Raw genomic sequence first — 25,996 nt, 5'->3', positions numbered from 1 at the left:
ATGCTTACCCACCTGTTCAGAGACATGTACTAAATCCTGCAATTCTTTGCACTCTATGCCCTCTGCCAAAGCATCCACTTTAGATTTTAGCTGAGAAAGGAGGAAATTCTGATATTTCAACATATGAAACTGGCAATTTAAAGCCCTCATTGCTAAAGTAGAAGAGGTATACACCTTCTTACCCCATCTATCCAAAGCTCTAGTTTCCTTATCTAGAGGAACCGGATTCTTTACAACAGAAGCTCTAACACCCTTAGGCCCCTGACTAATAGTTTCTGGGTCCGCCCTAGGACTCTTATACAGATATTTATGAGCCTCAGGCACCCTGTAATACCTGTCCGGTTTAACTGGCGCAGGAGGCAAAGAATCTGGATTAAGGGAAGCCTCCGAGAAAACATATTGAACAACATCCAAAACAGGAGGTATAGCCAAGGGTCTATGCTGTGGTAAAAACAAGAATTCCCTAAGCCTCTTCCGTGAATCAGAGAAATCCTGTCCTTCCCACTTAAAATGCTCCCTCATGGAATGCAGAGTTTCTGAAAATGAAAAATCCTCTGGAGGAGAAGCAGAAGGAGTGGAATCCTCTGCATCAGAATCCGAATAAGGTGAAAATCTTGAATATCTTCAGCAGAAGAGTCTGAGTCATCTGAGGCCTGATCCAAACTTTCCAACTCTGGCTCCACCCTGGGCCTCTTATCAGGAGGGGGCATAGAACCTCTAATTAAAGTAATCAAATCTTCTGCCATTTTAAGCATGTGCTTTTTAGGCACAGACCCTGAAGTACCTGGAGGGACACCAGAGGAAGGCAAAACAGACCTGCCCTTAGAAGAAGCCTTAGAAATAGTAGCAGAAGGCCTAACCACCTTAGGCATAGAAGGGAGAACAGTAACCTGAGAGGCCCCTTCAGCTTGACCCGACTCCTGTGAGGCCACATCCTGCAAAATCAAAGTTTCCCCCTGAGACTCAACAGAAACTTCAGCCGGATCCACCTGCTCCACTGTAGTTTCTGCAGGACCGGCGTCGAAGCGGACGAATCAACCTGTCTAGGTTTCAAGGATTTGTCTTTGCGCTTCTTGGAAGCGGGCGTCGGAGGATCCGACGGCATATTATAATTACACCGCTTACCAAAGACTAACCTAGCACAATCTAACCTTCTTTTTATAGTGCGCTTATTAAACCTAGCACAAAACCGACACCCGACTACGCCGTGGTCCGGTCCCAAACAAGGAATGCAAAGAGAGTGATAATCCCTATGCGGTATCTGTTTCCCACAAGAAATACAATTATTCACTTTTTCTGACATTCGGAATTAACTGAGGCAAGAAAAAAAAAAAATATTCTAACGGGGTACTTAGCCCAACTTGGTTTCGGTCTGAAACTCAAAATACGAAAATTTCAGAACGCCGAACGGCACTTGCAACGCTGCTTCTGCATCGGACCATGCGGCAAAAAAGACTGAGGATATGACGTCGGTCATGCGCTTTTATACCCTGACGCTCTGATGTCAGATCTGAGCGCCCATGACCGACGTCAGCCTAATACTTTGGTATTCGGGCCGACCGAGGACAGCGGACTACCCATATGTAAGGACTGCAGCAATGTGAGATGAAGAACATCATACCTGATCTCATCATGACGAACAAGGGAGCACAATGTTCACCACCGGAAGTATACCCCTCACTGGTGAGATCAGATCACAAACTAATCTCGCTGGAGGTCCGGTCCTCATCCCACCCCCCACCTGAAATAAAAAAGACCACAGTAAAGAACTTCTCGAAAGCCGACTTCACACTTCTAATGACTAGTGTGGTCTCCTTTAAGGCCCCCGAGCCAGCGGAAAACAGTACTCAAGCCGCTGAATCACTTACAAATGCCTTCTACCAGCACCTGCAGGACTGCATGGATAAGGCAATCCCAAGCAAAACAAAGACTCTTTGTACCAAAGGCAAGCGTCCAGTCTGGTGGACCCCAGCCATAAACAAACTCTACAACAAAAGGAGGAAGCTACTACAAGATAGAGCAAATTCCTTAAAAGGTAAGACACCTTTGATCACTATAAGTAAAAAACTAAGAGCTCTCATAAAATCATCCAAAGCAAATTTTGAGAGAAAAATAGCTAAAGACTCAAAAGACAATCATAAGGCCTTCTTTAGCTATGTTAGAAACCTGGGAGGAAACTCCCAGATATGCTCAGAACTAGTTCAAAATGATGTGAAGATTACTGATCCTACAGACATTGCCAACATACTGGCTGACAGGTTCAGTGCAAACTCCCAGAAAGGAGAGATATCTATACCAAATGATTGCAGCCCCCCAAACATCTCTAACGCCCAAGTGAGAACTGCTCTCTCCAAAGCAAAAAACACAGCATCCATGGGACCTGATGGTGTCCCTGGCTGTGTGCTCCACGAACTCAACGAGGAATTAAACCCACAGCTAGGACAGCTGTTTAATCATAGTCTCACCTCTGGATACGTACCCAGGGAGTGGCGCACTGCGACTGTGGTCCCACTTCACAAAGGCGGTGCCTCCACCGACCCTGGAAATTACCGGCCCATTAGCTTGAGAAGCCTTATCTGCAAAGCCATGGAGAGGATCATAATGGACCTCATAAATAAAGACATAGTGAATTTTCAGACTTTGGATCAAACCCAGTTTGGCTTTGTCAATGGCAGATCATGCCTTTTAAACTTGGTTGACTTTTTCGAAACAGTCACCAAAGCCATTGATGAGGGAAAGGCAGTCCATACAGCCTACCTCGATCTGGCGAAGGCCTTCGATACAATACCCCACTCGGGTATCATTGAAAAACTCATCAGCTTAAATGTTAACCCATACATCACAAGATGGGTTGCAAACTGGCTGAGTGACAGAACCCACAGGGTCAGAGTTGCTGGCGCCATGTCAGACTCAAAGCCTGTCACAAGTGGTGTCCCACAGGGCTCAGTCCTGGGCCCACTCTTGTTTGGCATCTACTTTTCCGAAGTACAAGCAAACACAGGAGGGTTATGGCTGACAAAGTTTGCAGATGACTGCAAACTGGGCGCCATAGTCGAAAACACATCTGACACAGATATCCTTCAGAAGGGTCTCACAGAAACGGATAACTGGTGCCAGAGCCATGGCCTAAAGTTAAATGCCAAAAAATGCATAGTCATACCCTTCGGGAAAAACAAGGTTACCCCTAGCTACCATATAGGTGGCAATCCACTGAGCACAGAAGAAGTTATCAGGGACCTGGGGACCCAGGTTGACAGTAGCCTGTCATTCGACACCCATGTAGCTTAAGTAGTTAGGAAGACCTTCTACATTGCCCACCTTATCATGAAGGGATTCACATCTAGATCAAGGGAGGTCATAGTCTCCCTATACTCATCACTCATCAGACCAATGATTGAGTACAATGCCCCATTCAGAATGTATCTGACCCGACACTTGCAGCAGCTGGAGAGGCCACAAAAGTTCCTCACCAAAAGGATAAAGGGTCTCAAAAATCTGTCCTATGCTGCCCGACTGAAAGAACTCCAGCTCTATTCAGTCGCACCGCTGCTCAGAGGTGACCTTTGCCTGACATACAAGGCCATGTCAAACCCAGATTTGATGAATATGCTTCACCTCAATAAATCTAGATCAGTCAGAGCCACAAGGGCGGGAGACTTAAACCTCGACACGGCTATTAATAGGACGTGCTGGAGCGATAGATTCATCACCCAAAGACTCCCTATGCTGTGGAACAAAATCCCGGTATATGTGAGGCAGAGCACCTCGCTGGCCTTGTTCAAGAGAAATCTTGACCAATGGATGGGAGATCGCAGATATACCCCAGGGATTACCTCAGTGTCACTGCTCGACAGAGGCACAGCAAAATAATGGGTATAGTTCCCCATACTAAAGGGGTGGCGTAAGCCACAAAACTATGGGCTAGGCTTGTAAATGCCCTCGGGCAGATAGCCTAGTATGAACCTATGAACCTATTACACTCCCAGAAAATATGTTGCCAGTTATATCTTTGCTCCCCATCACACCTCCAACATTTGATGTCTATCTGAGAAAAAATTCTCTGAGTCCAATTGGAGTATAAAAATGCCTATGTAAACACTTCCAAGCAATGATCCCTAATCTTCTAGACTCTGTTGCATATTTCGGAGACATACATAAATCCTCCTATTGTTTCTTTCTGAATTGCTTATCCAGTCTCTCATCCCAATCCTTTCTAACCTCCTCCAATGGATTCTTATAGTTATCATGCAATATTTTGTATGCTCTACAACTCATTCCTTATTTTTTTTTTTTTTTTTTTTTTTTTTTTTTTAAACAGCAACTTTTCTAGATTCCACTAAAACTCTACCAGTGCTAGTCTTTCATTTAGGATCTCCTTATTTATTTCCTTTTGCCTATACTCCGATATCAATCCCTGATAGGGAAGGCAACCTCTATCCTGAAGTCCAAATAAATTCTTTGCCTCTTCTCATTCTACTACCCTTCCATCTCGAATTATTTGTTCCCAATACCTTGGTTCTTTTATCAGTTTTATCAAATAAATTCCAGCCCCCTCATCTATTTTCCGTATCCTTAACTGCAGTCATCCCTATTGGCAGACTCTCCTTTCTCAATCCCCATGATGGATTGGTTCTTAGAATATTTTCTGCTACTTTATGAATATAACATTCTTTAAGGTTACTGTTATTTTTGCAAAGGATCTACATTCAAAATCCCAGTCTGTCCTTCTTTCTTGAGCTTCTGCCCTGTTTCACCATCATCATCACTTTCCACTTTGAATTATTGAGTTCTGCTTGTACTATGTATAGAAGCCTTAAATATATAGCTCTGAAATACTCTTTCAAATCAGGTAATCCCAAACCGCCTTGTTCAGTTGGAAGGATTGGATTATCCCACTTGATTCCTGCAGTCTTCATAGGTTCATAGGTTCATACTAGGCTATCTGCCCGAGGGCATTTACAAGCCTAGCCCATCGTTTTGTGGCTTACGCCACCCCTTTAGTATGGGGAACTATACCCATTATTTTGCTGTGCCTCTGTCGAGCAGTGACACTGAGGTAATCCCTGGGGTATATCTGCGATCTCCCATCCATTGGTCAAGATTTCTCTTGAACAAGGCCAGCGAGGTGCTCTGCCTCACATGTACCGGGATTTTGTTCCACAGCATAGGGAGTCTTTGGGTGATGAATCTATCCCTCCAGCACGTCCTATTAATAGCCGTGTCGAGGTTTAAGTCTCCGCCCTTGTGGCTCTGATGGATCTAGATTTTTGAGGTGAAGCATATTCATCAAATCTGGGTTTGACATGGCCTTGTATGTTAGGCAAAGGTCACCTCTGAGCAAGCTGGCGACTGAATAGAGCTGGAGTTCTTTCAGTCGGGCAGCATAGGACAGATTTTTGAGACCCTTTATCCTTTTGGTGAGGAACTTTTGTGGCCTCTCCAGCTGCTGCAAGTGTCGGGTCAGATACATCCCGAATGGGGCATTGTACTCAATCATTGGTCTGATGAGTGATGAGTAAAGGGAGACTATGACCTCCCTTGATCTAGATGAGAATCCCTTCATGATAAGGTGGGCAATGTAGAAGGTCTTCCTAACTACTTTAGCTACATGGGTGTCGAATGACAGACTACTATCAACCTGGGTCCCCAGGTCCCTGATAACTTCTTCTGTGCTCAGTGGATTGCCACCTATTTGGTAGCTAAGGGTAACCTTGTTTTTCCCAAAGGGTATGACTATGCATTTTTTGGCATTTAACTTCAGGCCGTGGCTCTGGCACCAGTTATCCGTTTCTGTGAGACCCTTTTGAAGGATATCTGTGTCAGATGTGTTTTCTACTATGGCGCCCAGTTTGCAGTCATCTGCAAACTTTGTCAGCCATAACCCTCCTGTGTTTGCTTGTACTTCGGAAAAGTAGATGCCAAACAAGAGTGGGCCCAGGACTGAGCCCTGTGGGACACCACTTGTGACAGGCTTTGAGTCTGACATGGCGCCAGCAACTCTGACCCTGTGGGTTCTGTCACTCAGCCAGTTTGCAACCCATCTTGTGATGTATGGGTTAACATTTAAGCTGATGAGTTTTTCAATGATACCCGAGTGGGGTATTGTATCGAAGGCCTTAGCCAGATCGAGGTAGGCTGTATGGACTGCCTTTCCCTCGTCAATGGCTTTGGTGACTGTTTTGAAGAAGTCAACCAAGTTTAAAAGGCATGATCTGCCTTTGACAAAGCCAAACTGGGTTGGATCCAAAGTCTGCAAATTCCCTACGTCTTTATTTATGAGGTCCATTATGATCCTCTCCATGGCTTTGCAGATAAGGCTTGTCAAGCTAATGGGCCGGTAATTTCCAGGGTCGGTGGAGGCACCGCCTTTGTGAAGTGGGACCACAGTTGCAGTGCGCCACTCCTGGAGTACGCATCCAGAGGTAAGACTTTGATTAAACAGCTGTCCTAGCTGTGGGTTTAATTCCTCATTGAGTTCGTGGAGCACACAGCCGGGGACACCATCAGGTCCCATGGATGCTGTGTTTTTGCTTTGGAGAGAGCAGTTCTCACTTGGGCTGGAGATGTTTGGGGGGCTGCAATCGTTTGGTATAGATATCTCTCCTTTTGGGGGGGGGAGAAGTTTGCACTGAACCTGTCAGCCAGTATGTTGGCAATGTCTGTAGGATCAGTAATCTTCACATCATTTTGAACTAGTTCTGAGCATATCTGTGAGTTTCCTCCTAGGTTTCTAACATAGCTAAAGAAGGCCTTATGATTGTCTTTTGAGTCTTTAGCTATTTTTCTCTCGAAATTTGCTTTGGATGATTTTATGAGAGCTCTTAGTTTTTTACTTATAGTGATCAAGGGTGTCTTACCTTTTAAGGATTTTGCTCTATCTTGTAGTAGCTTCCTCCTTTTATTGTAGAGTTTGTTTATGGCTGGGGTCCACCAGACTGGACGCTTGCCTTTCCCCTCCCAGATAAAAAGATTCAGCTCTTTATTAATTGCTATCCACAACTTCTCCACTGGTTGATAAAAATATGCCCGACCTGTCTATAAAGGGACTAAAAACATTTTAATTGCTTGTATCTTGTTATCCATATCTATATAACAGAGCTTCCAATTTCTCAGTTTTTGTATCATCTTTTGTTTAGTCTCTGTCCACATATCCTTAGCTGCCACACCAGAATCCTTTTAAAGCCATACTCCTAAGTACTTCATTTTATCATGTTCCTATAAATATGGATATTGCTGAACCAATTTGTGTGTGGGTACACAAGTTATAAATATTGCCTTTGTTTTAGATTAATTAAATTTGTATCCTGAAAAGATTTGAAACTGTCTCAAAATGTTCCACAACACTGAAATGTCCTTTTCTGGTTTTATTGGGTATAACATATCTGTAAACAGAGCCAACTTTTCTTGACTACTATACCAGTTATATCCTTGAATTGCTGAGTCTCTTATTTATTTTGTCAATGGTTCTAAATACGGTGCAAACAACAAGAGAACACCCTGCCTGGTTGCTCTGCTCAAACAGAAATCATCAGAGAGGAACTCGCCCATTTTAATTTTTGCCTCTGATCCCTCGTATATCCTCCTGATCAACCTTATAATTTTAATCATGGAATGTAAATGTTTCCATTGCTCTACTTAAACTTCCAGCTTACTCTATCAAATGCTTTCTCTGCATCCAGACCCATCAGCATCAAAACAAATGTATTTTCTTTCATTCAGCTTCCCTCCAGATCATCAATGTTCTGTTAATGTTGTGAAATATTTGCCTCCCCTTCCACAAAACCACACTGATCAATGTCTATTACTTTTTACATCACCTTTGCCATTCTTTTAGCCATAATATATATATATATATATATATATATATATATATATATACATATATATACATATATATACATATATATACATATACACTTTATAAGCACAGTTTAGGATTGAAATGGGCCTGTATGAAGCTGGATGTGATGGATCTTTACCATCTTTAGCTATTACAGCCACCACCGCTTTCTTCCAGAAAGTTGGTGCTTCTCCTCCTCTTAAAATACTTTTAAACAAAACCTTCCAAATCTTTATCAGTTTTTCCCTACTCTTAAACCTTCCAAATCTTTTATCAGTTTTCCCTCTTAACTTCCAACCTTCCACAGGAATGCCATCTATTCCTGGGTACTTTCCTGCTGATTGGTTATATGTCACCATTTGTATCTTATTTCCTCCTATCCTATATATTTGTAATTGAGCCTCATTCTCCCTCTAACCATGGGATATTTAATTCTTTCATAAACATTTCCATTTGTACCTTTTCTTGATCTCCATACATCTCTACTTTATACAGACTTTCATAAAATGTCCCCACATATTTCTAGTAAGTCTAAAGGATCTCATTATCTTCCTTGTTATACGCTCCCTAAGCTTTGCGACAACCATTTCTATTTTCTGTTCCCTGAGTCACTGCGCAACAAGTTTTTGTGCGCTGGCATTTTGATCAATAACAGCTGCTTAACAGCAATCTTTCTAAACCTATACATATCACTATAATCCTTCATTTTCTCCTTAGCATACTGCAACTGCTGCTCCTCTTGTTCTGTGAGATTCCTCCTATTCTGTGATACTTTAACATTTGTCAGTCATTCTAAACAATTCTTGTCATGTCTTAACATCTTTCTCTCTTATTTAAATCCTATTTTTAAACTCTTCTTTAAATGTTATCCCCCTCCCTAGCTATATTTTCGGAAGAAATTTCTGTCTTCTCTAATAATTCCCAATCAATTTTTCACTAACCATTCCTTAAATTCCTCTCTTTTCAAAAGATAGGTGGGAAAGAACCAGTGTCTCATTTTTATTTAGTTATTATTGGCAGATGATGTGAAATAGTTGCTGGATGCATGTCAAAACCTTTAATAAAATGCACATGCTCCTGTGAAATGCAAGTTCTGTCTAGCCTAGCCCATCTTGCAGAATATGTAAATTCACTCTGAACTCCTACTACTGAATTCACATCTTCCATGCCAAATATTTTCATAAATTTCTTCAAACATCCCCAAAATATATCTTCCATGCTACAAATTAAATTCCAGACCCGACCTATATGTAATATTCCCTGCTGAAAACTGATCATTTCTCCCAAATTTTCTTAAGCTCCATTAAAGCAGTTTTAGGTGGAATATAAATATATGCCAGTGTAATTCTCCTCCCTTGCCAGTAGCCACTTAGTACTATATATCTACCATTATCTTTTTTATCCTCTTCTATCACTATTGGAGCTTCTCTTGTAATCAACGGAAATACTCTGCTTTTCATTTGTCCCAGGTATTCAAGTGAATAACCATCCTGAAAACCTTTCTTTAACAAGTTCACATGTTCAGATATTCCTAAATGAGTCTCCTGTAGCACAGCTATTTGCACTCTACATTGAATATATTTCACAACTCCTTTTTTGTATACATCTGCGAGACAATTGACATTTAAAGACGACACTGAAATGGATATTATATTACAAAGTTATTACACCCACCTTTTATTTGTAATAGCTTTAAGTATCTAGCTCCAGCTTTTGTGTTACATGCACATACTGTTTGACAGGCTGATCTTTTATACAGTTGTTTCTTGTCATATCCATTTGAGCTCAGGTCACATCTTACAAAATGTGCTGTTTTACAGAAAACACATAAAATAAATAAATAAACAAAAGCACCTCCAATACACCCCAAACACCTATTAACTTAATATTAGCACACAAAACTATGTACATTTTCAAATACTAAAGTTTTACCTTTCTAATAGGAATAATTGTCCCATACTGACAGCCACACTCATAGGCTTGAGTTAACCTAAAAGGAAGGTTATCTGCACTAAGATGCATGGTACAGCCTGTGCTTCTACTAAGTGATGTCTGGCTTTATCTTATATTTATTGCTCTCCTAGAATGAGGAAACCTTAAATGTTTTCAGAAAACATTATATCCTAGCCAGTGAAAGAAAGCCGTTAAAAAAAAGTAATATTCTGTTTTTTTTGCTCTTTACCAGACTGTCTACATGAAGACATGAGAACCAGATAAAGAGCGTTTCTGCAAGTACTTATTTGCATGTTAAAGGAAAGGTTTATTATATTCAATGTTCTTTTTTATTTGCTTTCTCTTAAAACCTGTTACTATATAAAACCAAGAGCCTTAATCCAGTCATTCCGCTATGCAAGAATGAGAAAAAGCACATATTTTTTTCATGTATTATACTCTCTTGAACAGACTTCTTTTTTACATTGCAGTGCCTGATTTTCTTAAAACTCAATAAGGAGAAAGAGAAAAAGGAAAAAACAGGGGCACCTGTTTACTTTAGTATTCCCATTACACTTGAAAATAACTGAGAAAACGTTACTTTATAGCATGCAGATAACATGCACTATACAAATATTACTATTTAGAACAAAAGTTTGTTCTACTTAGTTAACTCTTTCCTTCTTCCAAAGTGTTCCACCAAACATTAATGTTACATTTACTTGTCAATTTCTGAGATGCTGATTATAATCCTGTTTATCTCCCGCTCCCAAATCCAGTCTCTGCTTCCTTTCCAACCTACTCGCAGTTCTTCTCGTCAACTCTTGTGCTTTATTCTGTCTCTTAAGCATTTTCCATTGAAACACTGGAAAAGGTTTCACTGGCACAGTTTCTTTACGGTCTCTTGCTTCACAACTCACTTTTTATTGGGCAAACGTTTGTATTCCCTCCTTAGCATGTTCTGCATCAAAAAATGACTTTGTCCCTGTAGAAAAGAATACTCTGAAGATGGCTGGATACAGCAGTTTGAATCTCACTATTGCTTCTTGACATTCCTTAATTAGTGGAATAAATGTATTCCTCTTCTGCCTGGTGTACACCAAGTAATAATTTTCCACAAACATTCTACTATCTCCCACTTTTAGTGCTTTATCCTTCTGCCACAGTTGTGTCAGAATCAACTCCTTCTACTGGTAGGACTGCATCTTTACTATTAAAGGTCTAGACTGCTTTCTCATGGCCAAGTTAGGAGCATGCACACAATGTGCCCCCCTTCAATTAACAGCTCCTGCTGTGGAATACCAGTCCAGGTGCTTATTTGTGTTTTCATAAAATGAATGTAGTCTGTTCCTTCCAGCTATTCTGGTACAGCAGAAAGTCTCAGGTTTTCCCTGCATGCTCTGTCCTCTAATTCTATTATTTTTTGAAACATCTCTTCTTGAGCAGTCTCATATTCAGATAGCCTTTTCTTCATTTTGACCTCTGATTTTTTCCTCAGATTTTTTGCAGTTTTATCACCTCTGAATATTTGTTTAAAGCTTCTTCCATTTTATCCAACCTTTTGTTATTTGAGTTGATATACTCCATCAGCGTTTCATTTATTTTAATCAGCTTCAAGTACATTTGACTTATTTTTCCTCTAGGTTACTGGAAGTTGTGTCTTGTACCAAAGCAGAAGCTTGCACTGCTTTTTGCTGAACAGCTGCAGAATTCTTTCAAGTCGTTTTTCCTCACCTTTTTTGATTTTCTTTCAGGTTCTCTGAATTTCTTTTTTGCTGACATCCAGGCAGTTCACTTACTAGCCAGTTACTGAAATATACCCCCAAAAATGAGTTCTGGTTCTCTCTTTTGAGTTTTTGTTTTTACACAGAGAGCTGAAATTAAGCCACTAATCAATGTGCAGTAATCGTGGAAGCCCCTGAAAGATTTAGTTCTGTCAACATAGTATTCAAGTTGTCTATGGACATGCAAGATACAGAGTATCCTTTCTCCCTCATTTTAGGTTCAGGAATGAAAACTGGAAGATGGATAGTTTGGCTTAAAGTAAATTCAGATATCACTTTAGGCATAATAAAGGATTAGGTCTAAAAGAAACTATGCACCTATGGAAAATAAGGTAAGGGTAACACACCATAAGAGCTTAGAACTCAAATACCATTTTCAAATGGTCAGAGTAATCAGTAAAACTGTTTTCCAAGTTGAGAACCTCAAGCCAGATTAGCGGATTCAGCTAGAGGACGTTTTAGCTTCTCTAACACAAAATTAAGACCCCCGAGAGGGGCCACCAGTTTACTTGCAGGCCACACATGCAAAATCCCTTTCAAGAACATTTTGACATGAGACTACCTTGAAAGAGAAGGATCCATGGGCAGACATGCTGCAATGGCTAATAAATGAAAGTTGATAGAGGAATAAGAAAGGCCATAGTATAACTCACACAGATATTGTAAAACCTGAGAACTAACCCCGAACGTGTGGTGGTTACGTTGCTGGTACCAGCTAGAAAATCTTTTCCACTTGTTAGTATACAATTTTGTAGTAGCAGGCTTTCTTGGCTCAATTAGGATCTGCTGCATGTCCTCATAAAAAAGGTGCCTAAAAGAATCAAGACCCTTCCTTCCAGGCAGTCAACCGAAGACGACTTATGTCAAGGTGCATCAAATACACCTATTCTTATGTGAGTAAATCCATTCTGTGAGGAAGCTTGTGGTAACTACCCCTGGCCATTTCCAAAAGAAGGAAGAATCATGGATGCCTAAGCCAGAAGTGAATCACCACAATGATCTTGGAGGATTCACTTTTGAATCTTTAGAATTACCCTGGATATTACTGGAAAGGGTAAAAGGGCAAGCAGGATCATCCATGTCCAACGAAAAGAAAAGGCATTGGTCCTCAAGGCCTTCCTGCATGGAGTCCTGGAACAAAATTTTGCCAGTTGATTCTTCAGGTCTGCTTGAGGAATTCCCCACAAATTAATCAAATCTTGTAAAACCTCCTGATCCAGTTTCCATTTATGAGGGGTCTGCCTTGGTCCTGCTCAGCTTGTCTGCCACACAATTTTCCTTTGGCAGACTGTAGAATGCCTGCAGAGTGAGACTGTGCTGTGTAGGCTACATCCCAAGCTACCATGGCTAGTCTGCAAAAGGGGTAGGACCTGGTCTCCCCTTGCATGTTGATGTACACATGGCTGTGGTATTGTCTCCAACCATTCAAATAGGTCATGGGTACCACAAATGGTTCAGAGAGTTGAGTGCTTTGATCAGGGAAAGCATCTCCTTGAAATTTATGTGCCTGCATCTGTCCTTGGTGTCCCACCCCCCCTACAATTTTTTCTTTCATAAAACTGCTCTCCAAGAAAAATCAGAAGTGCCTGTGGTTACTGACAGCTTTGAAACAGGAAAAAAGGGGAAACTAAGATTTAAAGATACCGGTTCTCTTAACACCTTTGATCTTTCAGATCCCAATTGATGTTGGGACCAAATAGGTTTCAGATGCCAGTGTATCTTTCTATGTGGAGTCTTGAAAATCATAGATGCCATGAAACCTAAGATCCTGAGATATTCCCTTGTAGTGACCAAAATCTGAGTGGAAAACTTAGAAATAGATCCCCGTGGAAGAACACCTCTTTGAACTGATCTGCCTAGCTGACATCTCAATATCACAATCCTGTGTGAGGGAGTCAAGAAAGACTTTTGAATGGTCTCTTGGAATCTCAGCTAGTGCAAGAGCTCTCTCACCCAAGAGATATTCCTGGAAGTTAAAAAAGACTGCAAAATAAGTAAGTTATCCCAATATGAAAAATGTGGATAAGCAAGTCATCTAAATATGAAAAATGTGGACACCCTGTAGCCTGCAATGAGCTATAATTGTTGCTAGGCACTTTGTGAGCACAATTAGTGCAGTAGATAGCCCAGATGGTAAGGCACAGAACTGATAATGGGATCCAGAAACACAACACCTTAAGAAATACCTCAAGTATAGATGAAAAAATATGTGGTAATAACCATCTTTTAACTCTAGTGTTACCAGGAAACTTGAAAGAGGAAGAAGTGGTAACAGGCTGTGAAATGACATCATTTCAAATTTGGATGCTATCATGAACAGGTTTAGGAAAGGAGGATGGATCCAGAACTGATCTCCATGCATTTTCTTTAGCACAAGAAACATCCTTGAATGAAACACTTTTCCCACTTTGGAATGAGGAGCTGGTTCTATTACTCTTTGGGACATGTTATGAAGAAGAGGTGGCAACAAAAGGAGTCTGATCTGCAGAATGAGGAATGACACCATGGAAAGGAGAATTTCCTCCTCATGCTTTATGCAGCCTTGATGAATGATTTTCAGATTCCATTTGTTTGAACCAATCTGCTGCAAAATAATAAAAAAAAAGTAATTCAGATTTTCTGGAAGAGAAAAGGGGTCAGGGTGGGAAGGGGTCACAAGGTCTCCAGCAGACAGACTTGTTGGACTGTCCCTAGTTTGGGGAGGTTTGAGACTTCTTTTTGGAACTCCTGTGCCACTTCTTAAACTTCTGCTTACCTGAATTCTGTTAAGACTGTTATTTATTTTTTTTTTTTGCAAAAATTGGATAAGGAGAAAGAAAATCCCTTGGACAATTAGGAAAAAGAGGGTTGAAAAATCTGATACATTTTTTGATCACTTCTGCAGCAGAGGGGCCAAACACTAAATCTGTATCCAAGGGGAAATTTACAGTCTCATTTTTACATCATTTGGGAGGTTCTGAGAATGCAGCCAAGCAAACCTTCTTAACAGTACCACAGGCCAAAGCCCTGGAAGTACCACCAACAGAATCACAACACACACTGCAAATAATAGGTTGTGACCTGGGCAATATTTATATAAAGCAAACTTTCCTTCACAAGAAGAAATTGTACATAAAAGATGTCTTATACTTTAACAATTTGTCAGAACAAACACTGACACATGAGCATGACAATTTACAAATTTGAAAACAAAGTTGCAGAAGTATACACTCGTTTCACCATACCCATCAATAATAGTCTTATCCTTATTAGAAAGAGTATGATTGGAATTAAAGTGCTTAGCAGCGGAGGAATCAACTAAGGCTATAGATGCTGGGTCAAGTTTGGGAATAGTGTATGCAAATTTAAAAGACTGAGGAACTTTATACATCTAATCTGCCATTTTAAGGACAGCTGGCTGACTCTCAAGAAAACTGCAGGCATTAAGACACACAACCTCTAAAGCAGACAGGACAGGAAGAATGAATCTACATTCTGAAAAATTCTTCTGTAACAACCCACAGTATTTTCTTGAAGGACTGTGAAGCCTCAGTGTTCGCCCACTGTTAAAACACTGGGACCTTATAGGGAATTCTAGAAAACCGACTCAGAGAAAGAGAAACCCTCAGAGGGACAACTAGAAACTGAGCTCTTCCCAGAGTCTAAATCAGAAAACTGAGGACAAGAATGTACAGTTGTGTAAAATCTTACAGTAACAGTAAATGTCCTTCCCGTCACTGCTGCAGTACACATTACCAGTAGGATCCCCTGCCAAGGGTAGTCTGATGTCTGGCCAGTATACCAAAGCCTTAGGATTACTAGTACATCACATGTCACATGTATGCTCCCTGCTCATGGTGTAAGGTGGAACAGTGATGTACAGATGTTTCCATCATGGAAATGAAAAGCCCCAAGAGAAACAAAGGTCAGTTGCATACCGTCTGCTCAGAGGTGACATGTGCCTGACATACAAGGCCATGTCCAACCCGGAATTAATGGACATGCTCCACCTCAAAAAGTCCAAATCCACCAAAACCACTAGAGCAAGCGACTTAAACCTTAGCACGGATATAAATAGGACGTGCTGGAGGGATAGATTTATCACGCAGAGACTCCCTATGCTGTGGAATAAAATCCCGGTCCATGTGAGGCAGAGCACCTCGCTGGCTCTGTTCAAGAGAAATCTTGACCTGTGGATGGGAGATCGTAGGTTTATCCCGGGAATCATCTCTGTGTCACTGCTGGACAGAGGCACAACAAACTAATGGGCACAGTATTTTTTCATATAAGGGGTGGCGTAAGCCACAAAAATTTGGGCTAGGCTTATAAATGCCTTAGGGCAGATAGCCTAGTATAAACCTATGAACCTATGAAGGAGTAAAGGAGGAACATGTGCATCCAGAAGGAAAAAAGGAATAAAGAAAAGGGAGAGGTGGCATGGAGCGAATACTGCAACAGTGGAGGGAAGGACATCTACCAGTATGGTAAAACTTTGCACAATTGCACTATGTATTTCCATACCACTGTTGCAGTATTCCCCACTGTAAGTTGAGTACAAACGCTCAAGAAAATTGGGATGAAGAAGGACCAGCAGAGTCTTCAAGAAAACCATGCAGGACAGCCCTGGCAAATCCAGTTCTAGCTCTGGAAATCATATCCAACTTGTAGTGTTTAGTAAAATTATGTACAGAAGTCCAAGTAACTGCCTCAATGAAGGAACTGGTATCCAAGCCTTTGAAAGAAATCAGAGGAAGCCACAGCCCTGGTAGAATGAGCCTTTACAGAGGTAGAAAGTTTTTCCCATGAAAAGATAACAAAAAGAAATGGCCTTAGAGATTAAAGAAGAATTTGTTCGCTTAGAAACGGCCATGAAAAGAAACAAAAATTTGCTCATATTAGACACCCTTCTAGCTGAAATAAGGGCCAAAAGAACAACAGTCTTCCAACTACAGTGCTGTAAGGAAGCTGAAGCTGCAGGCTCAAAAGGAGTTGAGTCAATTTTTCAAGAAGAAAATTAAGGTCCCAGGAAAGAAGACTAGGCTTCCTGGGAGGTCTATTATTGAAGGACACCTTTAAGGAATTGTTTGACCTCTAAAACTAGAAGCCAAAGGAGAAGTCAAAGGCAGACAAGAAGAAATAGCTGAAAGGTGGGCTTTAAGTGAAGAGTATACCAACCCAGCATGGAGCAACTCACACCAAGTACACAGAATCAAAAGAACTTCCGCAGAAAGTGGATCCAGGTTTCAAGCATGACACGAAATATAAAATCTCATCCATTTGGACAAATCAGATTTCCTGGTTGGGGGGGGGGGGGGGGTTCTGGCCTCCTGCAGAACTAGAAGCACGTCCTCAGAAAAAAGGTGACTAAAAGGGATCAAAACCCTATCACCTACAGTGCCAGCTGAAGAGTGGGCAAGTGAGGATGGATGCGAGACCCCTTCCCTTTATTTTATTTTGACATTTGTTAACCGGGTATGTTTGACTGAGCATATGCACTTTTTCAGTGGAGGCACGGGGAGAAAAATCTCCATACAGAACAATTATTATTCAAAGATAACGCAAAGTACAGAAAACTTCATTAACATGACATAAAATACATACAGGAGTAACTATAGATGCATTAAAATCTCAACATACAGTACAGAATTAATAAGTGTGGAAGCAGAAAATACCAAATAAAACAGTCTGGAAGCACTGATGCAACGAAAACATGAAATAGATTACTGCTGAGAAAGGTGTAGAAGAGGTAGGTACAAGGAGGAATAGAAAGCCTAAAAAAAGAGTAGACAGATAAAGCCGTAAGAGAGGGAGACTGGAAGGTGAAATAATCAGAGTAAGTGAGAAGAGTGGAACAAGGGGATGCGAGTAGTTATGTTGGGTTTTGGTAGGAGCAGAGCCATGGGTTTTGTAAAGACCCGTTTAATGCCTTTTTGAAACTGAGGGTGTTTGTTATAGTTCCAATGGAAAGAGGTAGTTTGTTCCAAGCCTTGGCAATGGAGTGGCCGATTATTCTTTTGGGCTTGAGGATTTCCAACAGAAACTGGTCTCAGCTCTGGAGAGAGAGATTAGGAGTACAGAAGGAGATGAGGGATGAGATGGTGGGGCAGGGGCACAAGCAGGTCCACTAACATAATTTGTGGTGATTACCACTGGCTAGGTGCAGAAGACAAGGGAACCAGTGCGGTCTAGTACAAAAGGGAGTCACCAACAAGATTTGTGACTTTGTGAGAGTCTTGCTCCATCTTGAACAGGAAACCTCGGTATGACTGGAAGGGGAGGAAAGGCATAAAGAAACATCCCTTCCAGAAACACATCTCTGTTTAGTGTCCATTAGTGAGTCTGTGTTATGGACCCACTCAGACAGTCTGCCACAAGCTTCTGTTCTGAAGGAATATAAACAGCCTGAAGAGCCACCTGATACTGGACAGCCAAATTCCAAACATGAAGAGCCAGTCTGCACAAGATATAAGAACATGCCCCCCCCCCCCCCCCGCTTGTGGACGTCACTGTGGTATTGTCTGTAAAGATTTTTGAGAGGCCCTGGAAGGAATAGAGTATGAAAAGCCTGGAAAGCAAGAAGGACAGCTCTCATCTCTTTGATGTTGATATGGTCTGCCCTCTGACGAAGGGGCTCAAGACCCTGAACCTTTAGTGGACCAAAGGAAGCCCCCCACCCCACATCTGAGGCATCCGGAAAGAGTTTGAGAGGGAACTGAGGGTTGAAAAGGAAGTCCTGGGTTGACAGACAGTTGATAATTCTGCAACTGAAGCTCTAGCTTGAGGCATGGAAGAAGAGGAATTGAAAAGTCCAAAGGATGAGAATGTTGAAGCCAAACTGACTTTAGGAAAGACTGTAGCTTTCTCATATTAAGGCTGGCTAGAGGAAGCATAGGAATGGTGGAATCCATTTACCCCAGATCACTTAGAAACTCCCTGGATGTAAAAGAGACCAGATGAAAAAGGGATTGAAAAAAAGCTGAAGCCTTGGAAGGCAGCAGGGATGCCAGCATAGGAATGTCCTGGAGCCTGCACCTGAGAAAATCATGATTCTAAGGAGGAGGAGTCAGGAAGGAAATTTACTGTAATCCCTAGGCTTTGCAAAAGGCAAATAGCATAGTGGAGGTGCTGAAGCAAGGTCTCTGAAAAGGAAGCTTGAATGAGCAGGTCATCCAAGTAAAGAAAGACTTGCATCCCCCTCATTCTACAAAAAGAAATCACAGGAGAGAGGCATTTGCTGAAGACCACTATGGCAGTAGAGAGGTCAAAGGCAAAGCAGAGAACTGAAAATGCAAGGAAGAAACAGAGAAATGCAAAATTTTCCTGAAATGGGGATGAACAGGAATATGGAGATAGGCATCCTTGAGATCCAGAGAGACTAGGAAGCCTGAGATGGAAGAGGAGGAAACGGGGTTTGAAAGGAAAGCATTCAAAGGGAAGGAACCTTCAATAAAGGTGTTGAGCTGAGAAAGACCCAGAATGGGTTTCCAGGTGCCTTTTTTCCTGGGAACCAGAAACATTCTGTAATAAAACCCCTCTCCCTTTTGAGAAGCAGAAACTACTTGGATGGTGCCTTGAGACAAAAGGCTCTGAAGTACATCTGGAAAAAAGGGCAGCTGTTCCTCAGGAGGTTGAGGAATGCCCAAAAAAGGAGGAAGGGATTTCCATGCCATGTAATACCTCCGACGAATGATGGACAGAACCCAAGAATCCAGAGTGATCCTTAACTGATTGTGAAGAGACAGGGAAAGGTGAAGAGCTAAAGGAAACCTGACTTAGGAGGGAAGGAAGAAAGTAGTCAGTCAGAACCTGGCTTGTCTGGAAAAGGAGGCTTCGGAGTTGCAGGACTCTGAGTAGACTTAGCAGGAGGAGCCCTTCTAGAACCCTTTTTACCTTTGGGAGGAAAGCGAAACTGTCTATGTACAAAGGCAGACTTGGAAGGATACTTCCTCTGAAGTTTGGGAACAGGGGAAAAAAAATATGTTGAATTCCTGCAAGGCCTCATTTTTCTCTTACAGGAACTTAAAAAGCTCAGAAGAAGTGAAAACAATGATTTTTATTGTTAAGAGGTGCATTCAGGCAAAGGCTGGAGGAAAGTCAAGAATAACATCTTAACACAGAACCAAAGGCAACAGCTCTAGAAGAAGCATCAGCTGCATCATAACTTCATTAACAGAATGATGGGCCACTTGAGAAGAGGATCCCAACAAAGAGAGGGCCAAAGTCTTCCCCTCAGAGTCAGGAAGGTCAGGAATAGCCTGAAAAGCCTGTGAGAGAGAGAAGTGCTAAAATATACCTGGAGATATGTCTCTGGTAGTTAAGAGCCCAAAAGGCCAATGTAGTAGCAGTGTCCATCTTTATGCATATCTTTTCCATGGCCCTACTGTCCTTGTCCAAAGATGTAATTTAGTGGAATGCAACAGTTTGGAAGGTACGTCTGAAGAAACAGAAACAGAGGAGTCAACAGAAAGACATTTGTGATGAAACTTACAATCATCAGGCACCTTATAAAACCTGCCATGTTTTTTAGGACCTGGGGGCTGAGATTCAGGAGCCCAAGAAGCTGATGAAAAAGTGTCCAGCACGGATGAGAGGGACAGCAGAAAGTTCAGGATCCTCCATCTGGAGGAGTTCATAACACCTCTTCTGGAAATCAGATACCTAGGTATAATCCCATTTAAAAAATCCCATCACCCAAAATATAGTATCCCAAAAGGAAAGTTCTTCAAAGGGAGAATCTGGACTAATGAAGTTCTCTTCCTCAGAGTCATATACTAGTGGAGAAGGAATATGAGAAAAAAAGACTAAAGACTCTTCTCCCTAGGCCTCTTAAGAGGAGTAGAAAACCAAGATGGGGCAGGAACAGAAACTCTCAGGGGGGCTTCAGGGCCATGAGTGCATTAAACAACCCCTGTGTGAAATCCTGCCACTCATGCTGAGAATCCTTAGGAGCAGAGGAAATATGTTTTGTTTTCTGCTTCTTTTTCAAAGGAGCATCAGCCCTAAAAAACTTGGGTGGTTCAGACCTTTGCCTACACTCAAATCAGAGTATTACGAATTTCCACCCTTACAAGAATCTGCAGAACATCCTGTAGTCCCCTTGGATGTGATCAGCTGTGGTTCCCCCTCAACATCCATAAAGGACATCTGCAGAGCCCCCGAGGACATGCAGGACACAAGATCCATGCCAGCCTCCGAAATGGTCACGGCACAGCAATCTGACAGAATGACTGGATGATCCTCCAATCTTTCACCAGCCTCCAGAGAGACATCCGGGGAAGGCAGTACAGCAAACAAATCTGACCTAACTTTTTTGGTCATCTTCTTGGCAGACTGACCTGCAGGCTGGGATGATTCTGCCATTGCACCTTGCACCAACAACTTAAAACATTGGTTTTCAAGGTAGCTAGATAAAAAGAGGAGAGATGACTACGAAGCGTCTTAGGGGCAAACACTTGACAAAGCTGGCAAGACGTATGGTTGTGAGAGGCACCCAAGCAAAATAAGCACTACTCATGATGGTCCTTATGGGGAATCTGGCTCTCACACTGACATTTTCCCTTTCTGGATGACATGTAATCTCATAACAAAAGTAAATAAATCAAAAGATAATGAAAGAGAAAAAGATTACCCCAACAGGGCACTCATCTGAAATGGCTTGGTCATTGGCAGATGAAGGAGCACTGAGACTGACTATTGAAGATGGCATTTGGACTAGTTGCAAAGACGTTTTGAGGTAGGTACATCAGTATGTCATCGTCATCTTTATGCCCTACAGCAAGAGCAGGAAGCATCGATGTGATGTACAACGTACTATTCTATAATGACCCCCCCCCCATTAATATTCAAAAACGTGCACACTGATTGGTCAGCGTGCATGTTGTAAATCAGTTATAGTAATGGAAAAAGGTCCGGTTGCCCAGACTTTTTCCATTACTATAACTCTTTTTTTTTTTTTTTTTTTTTACAGCAACGGAGAACACAAGATCTCCATTGCTTCACACTGTCTCTCCATTGCTTCACACTGTCTCGCTATGTTAAACTCCTTTAACATAGTGAAACAGTTTGTAAAAAGCAATGGAGATCTTGCTTTCTCCGTTGCTTTTGCCCACAGCTCTGATGTACTGCGTAGGCATACGCATGCGCAGTACATCAGAACTGCCACAGAATACCAGACAGCTGCGGAAGGGCAGCAAGGAGGCATTTATACAATGCCATTATTTAAGAAAAGTAATTTTTTTTTTCTTAAATAATGTCATTGTATAATAGCAATAACGATTTTGTGGTAATGCTGGATTTACCCACAGTTGGCTTTGTTTGGCCACTCGGGCTTCGCCCTTGTGACCAAACCACATCAACAGTGGGTAAATCCAGCATTACCCACACCCAGGCGTGGGTTATTGCTATAGTAATCCTAAGGAATACTGCAAAAGTGATATGGAAGGACATCCACAGCAATTGGTTACTTCAACATTTCTGTAAGCATCAAAACACATGCTTCTTCACATTTTGGCACAAGGAGTTGAAATCACAATTTAGTCAGGAAATATTCTGTTTTCATACCATGAACAAAAACACAGCATGCATACTAACACAGCTTTATATCCAATTTAAAATCTTTACCTTTAAATTTGTGATTGTTGTCTTCTTTCCCTCCATTAAAATGATAAATTTGGCATCCAGATCTTTTTCCCTGTTAAATCATAAAAATACAGTTTATGTAAATTATAACTTACTCCAGCACAAAAGTAGCTGCTGCATCCAGCAGTTTTTTTTTTCTTTCTCTGACAGCTCACATCTATTAGCAATTTCTTTGGATACTATTATTTAAAACAGTTAAACTGCAGATGATCATTTTGATCTGTGCCAAAACAATTAACAAATCCATATCACCTAAGCATAAGCATTAGCAATAATGATAATTTAAAGTACCAAGGCAGAGAAAACATTATTTGCAATTGCATGGAAGATCAATGGGCCTATTAAGACAATTACACGTGAAATGCCTTTTTTCATAGCAGGGCGCACATTTTCTGCAGCCGACAAATTATACAGCAAGAATCTCACTGCAGTAAATCAGAGTGCTACCAAATCTATATAATGTGCAGTTCTGAAGCAAAAAAAAAAAAAGACCTGCTCATCTTTCCTTAATGAAATTATTCATTTACAATGTTCACTATTTTTATTACTGCTCCATAAATAATACGGACAGCTATGTTTTTTTTTTTTAAACAAAAACAATTATTTACATGAAGGCATATGCACTGTAAAGTATTTTGTAGGATAAATATTGTGTGCTGTTTAATGAGAAATGTACACAATCTAAACATTAAGGTATCTTGAATGAGACCCAAAATGACCTAATGGCAAAAAGACCTACTAAGCAACTCGTAACAAAAAATAAATCCTAGTGCTTATGCTTGTGAAACTGTAGCAAGGGTCACAGATGAGAAACGAAACAACAATCCTTGCACGTACGACATGCACAGCCAACCAAACTTGAAAGAAACACCAAAAGGCCAGCATTGATAGATCCACTGTTTTAATGTGAGGTATGATACACTATGGACAAATAATGTCCAAAGAATACAACAGAACTCAAACTAGTTTCGGCTCATGCCTTCATCAGTGAGTAAAGAACAAACTTTTCATCAACAGCCCAGTCCTCTATTTATATTGCTCATAACCAATAGGAATGAAGCCATTTATAAAAAGCAAAACATCAAAATACCCTGAATTCTAATTAGGAACAAAAACATACATTTATGGCCACATTTTTCTAAATAAATAGTATTCAGATTATATGTGAAACATCATAACACAGAAATACAAAAAAACTGTAGGTATACATCTGTATAAACATGGGTTTCTTGTTTCCATTCCTTTTGTTTATGAGCAATAAAAATAGAGGACTGGGCTGTTGATAAAAACTTCATTCTTTACTCGACATTATTTGTCCATAGTGCATCATACCTCACATTAAAACAGTGGATCTATCAATGCTGGCCTTTCTTCTTGCTGGATGTCGACGTCGATTGTTGTTTGGTTTCATTTCCTTCACCTCGCTGTTGGCGTTCCAGCTTCTCTGTTGACAGGAGATGGCTCCTTCCTTGAGGTAGTGGTTTGGTCCTTTTACATGGTCGTTTTGGATGAAAACTATCTGAATTGTGGATTTAATGGATCATTTGGGCATTTCCTTTTTTTCTACAAGCGTACAGCTCTGGATTCAAATTTAAAGAGCGTATTTTCAACATTTGAGATACAACTGTTCTTCATGGCCTATGTGTAAGACATACTTTGACACAGGTACTGACTTCCTATTGGGGTTATGAGATATGTTCACATGTTTCTTTTGATTTTGGGTGATTTGGATGGTGTCGCAACATCTGAACCTGATTCCATAACGTGGTGTTAGCTATTTGGAGGGTGGGATTTGAAGAAGTGGATTATATTGCATCGTACATACCACACTCCAGATGTTCGTGAGCCTTTTCATAGGACTTTTTACAACTTTTTGGACTTTCTAGTTTCAATTCAAGACGCTTCGAACTCAATTGGACTTTTAAGTCTACATGTTCACTTCGTGGACAGTTCTAGTTTAACCTTTTTGGACACTTTTTTGGACACGCATTGTGTATATTTACAAATTCCTTATATATGTACCAAATTTAATTGAATTGTGCATATCAAGATACAAGAATGATATTTATGCTAGTCAAGTTTATTTTCTAACAGTCCGAGTCAAACAGAACCTCAAGTTTATTTGTCTATTGGTGGACTACCATCTTCAAATTTATATATATATTATCTTTATATATCTTGTACTGGATAATATGTACTAAAATTTAATATGTTTGTTTAGCATATAGATACACATGTGACAACAACAATAACATCTAATGACAGTATGTTTGAAATTTAACAAGATTATACATATTTTGGAGAATCTAATCCAGTCCACAACAATATTTTGTGGTTTATGCTCACTTCCAGGGAATTAATTACATAACCAATCTATCTTTATGGGTATAAACAGCATATTCATGTGGCCCAGGTATCAATACAAGTGAGTGTTTCGTGGTACATATACCTATTCTTGTTCTAGGTCCATGGAAACATGGTATCTTTAATAATGTTACTTGGTGCATGTTGTCACGAATAATAAGTTCTCTGTGGAACTTTTGACCTTTCTAGAAGATAGTTGTTTGCCCCTTAGAGAGTACACATAGGAAATGGTGGAAGTCAACCATCTAGATAAGGTCACTTTAGATACTGGAAGACCCAACCTGCTTCCTGCATAGGAGACAAACAATTGGTCTGATTTTCTAAGTTGTTTAGTCCTATGTAAGTAGTACCTGAGCTGACGATGAACATCCAAAAAATGCAGCTTCTGTTCAGCTCTGTCAGAATAGTTAGGAAAGAAAACTGGTAGATCAATAGATTGGTTAATATTGGCTTGAGATACAACCTTGGGAAGAAAGGAAGGGTTTGTCCTGAGCGAAACCCTATCCTTATGAAACACCAGATAAGGCGAACGAATACAGAGGGCCTGAATCTCAGAAACTCTTCTTGCAGAAGTAACAGCCAGCAAAAATATAGTTTTCCATGTCAACAACTTTAAAGAACACGAAGCAGACAGTTCGAAAGGAGGTAGAATTAGGGATGCCAACATTAAGTTCAGATCCCATTGCGGAGGAGGATGTTTCACAGGCGGTTTTAGGAGAAAACTCCTCTCAAAAAGGCTTTGCATAACCTATGAGACATGATGTTATTGTCCTGCAAGCCAACATGAAATTTGGAAATAGCAGCCATTTGTACTTTGACTGTAGATGATGACGAACCTGAATGAAAAACCTCCGCCAGGAAATCCAAAACAGAATGTATAGGAGCGTGAAGGATCAATATTTCTGGCGTTTGCCCAAATAGAAAAACGTCGCCACTTGCTAGCATAAACAGTCCTAGTGGACGACTTTAAAGAAGACACTAAAATGTCTCTGACTGAGTCAGAAATCATTGGTAGCCTGGCTAGGGAAGGAAGTGGAGCAACCAAGCAGTGAGGTTGAGAGAATGAATGGCTCGGTGCTGCTGACCCGACTGGTGGATCAAAAGATCCGGAACTGGGTCCAGATGCCAGGGCTGCACCAGAAGGTGACGATGTAGAGACGGAAACCAAATTTGTCGAGGCCAATATGGAGCAATGAGGATCAATTTGGCTCTCAAAACGGTGGCTTTCTGAATGACTTGTGGAATCAATGGAAAGGGAGGAAAAGCATAAAGAAGTCCCGAGGCCAATCCTGGGTTAGAGAGTCTCTCAGGGTTGGCCTGGAAGAGGAAATAGTGTGAAGTAATCTGGGCACTTGCTGTTTTGAGGGGTAGCGAAAGATCGCAACAAGGGGTGCCCCACTTCAGAAAAATCTGATCCACTACAGACTGATTGAGAGACCACCGTGAGGCATCAGAATAG

General features: G+C 41.0%; 1 protein-coding gene across 1 annotated transcript in view; it reads right to left on the bottom strand.

The window, feature by feature from the left end:
* The window catches only part of KIF16B (kinesin family member 16B), a 3,706,250-nt gene that overhangs the window by 3,242,921 nt on the left and 437,333 nt on the right, over positions 1-25,996 (bottom strand). Inside the window, exon 2 of the mRNA XM_044056090.1 lies at positions 22,156-22,225. Within this exon, the coding sequence (XP_043912025.1) occupies positions 22,156-22,225 (70 nt within the window). The remainder of the gene's footprint in view (positions 1-22,155; positions 22,226-25,996) is intronic.

The sequence above is a fragment of the Protopterus annectens genome, chromosome 1.part2, assembly GCF_019279795.1.
Source record: "Protopterus annectens isolate FY-2018-M chromosome 1.part2, PAN1.0, whole genome shotgun sequence".
Classification (NCBI taxonomy): Eukaryota; Metazoa; Chordata; order Ceratodontiformes; family Protopteridae; genus Protopterus; species Protopterus annectens.
The sequence above is the reverse complement of the archived record's forward strand: the minus strand, read 5'-3'. Positions and strand labels throughout refer to the sequence as shown.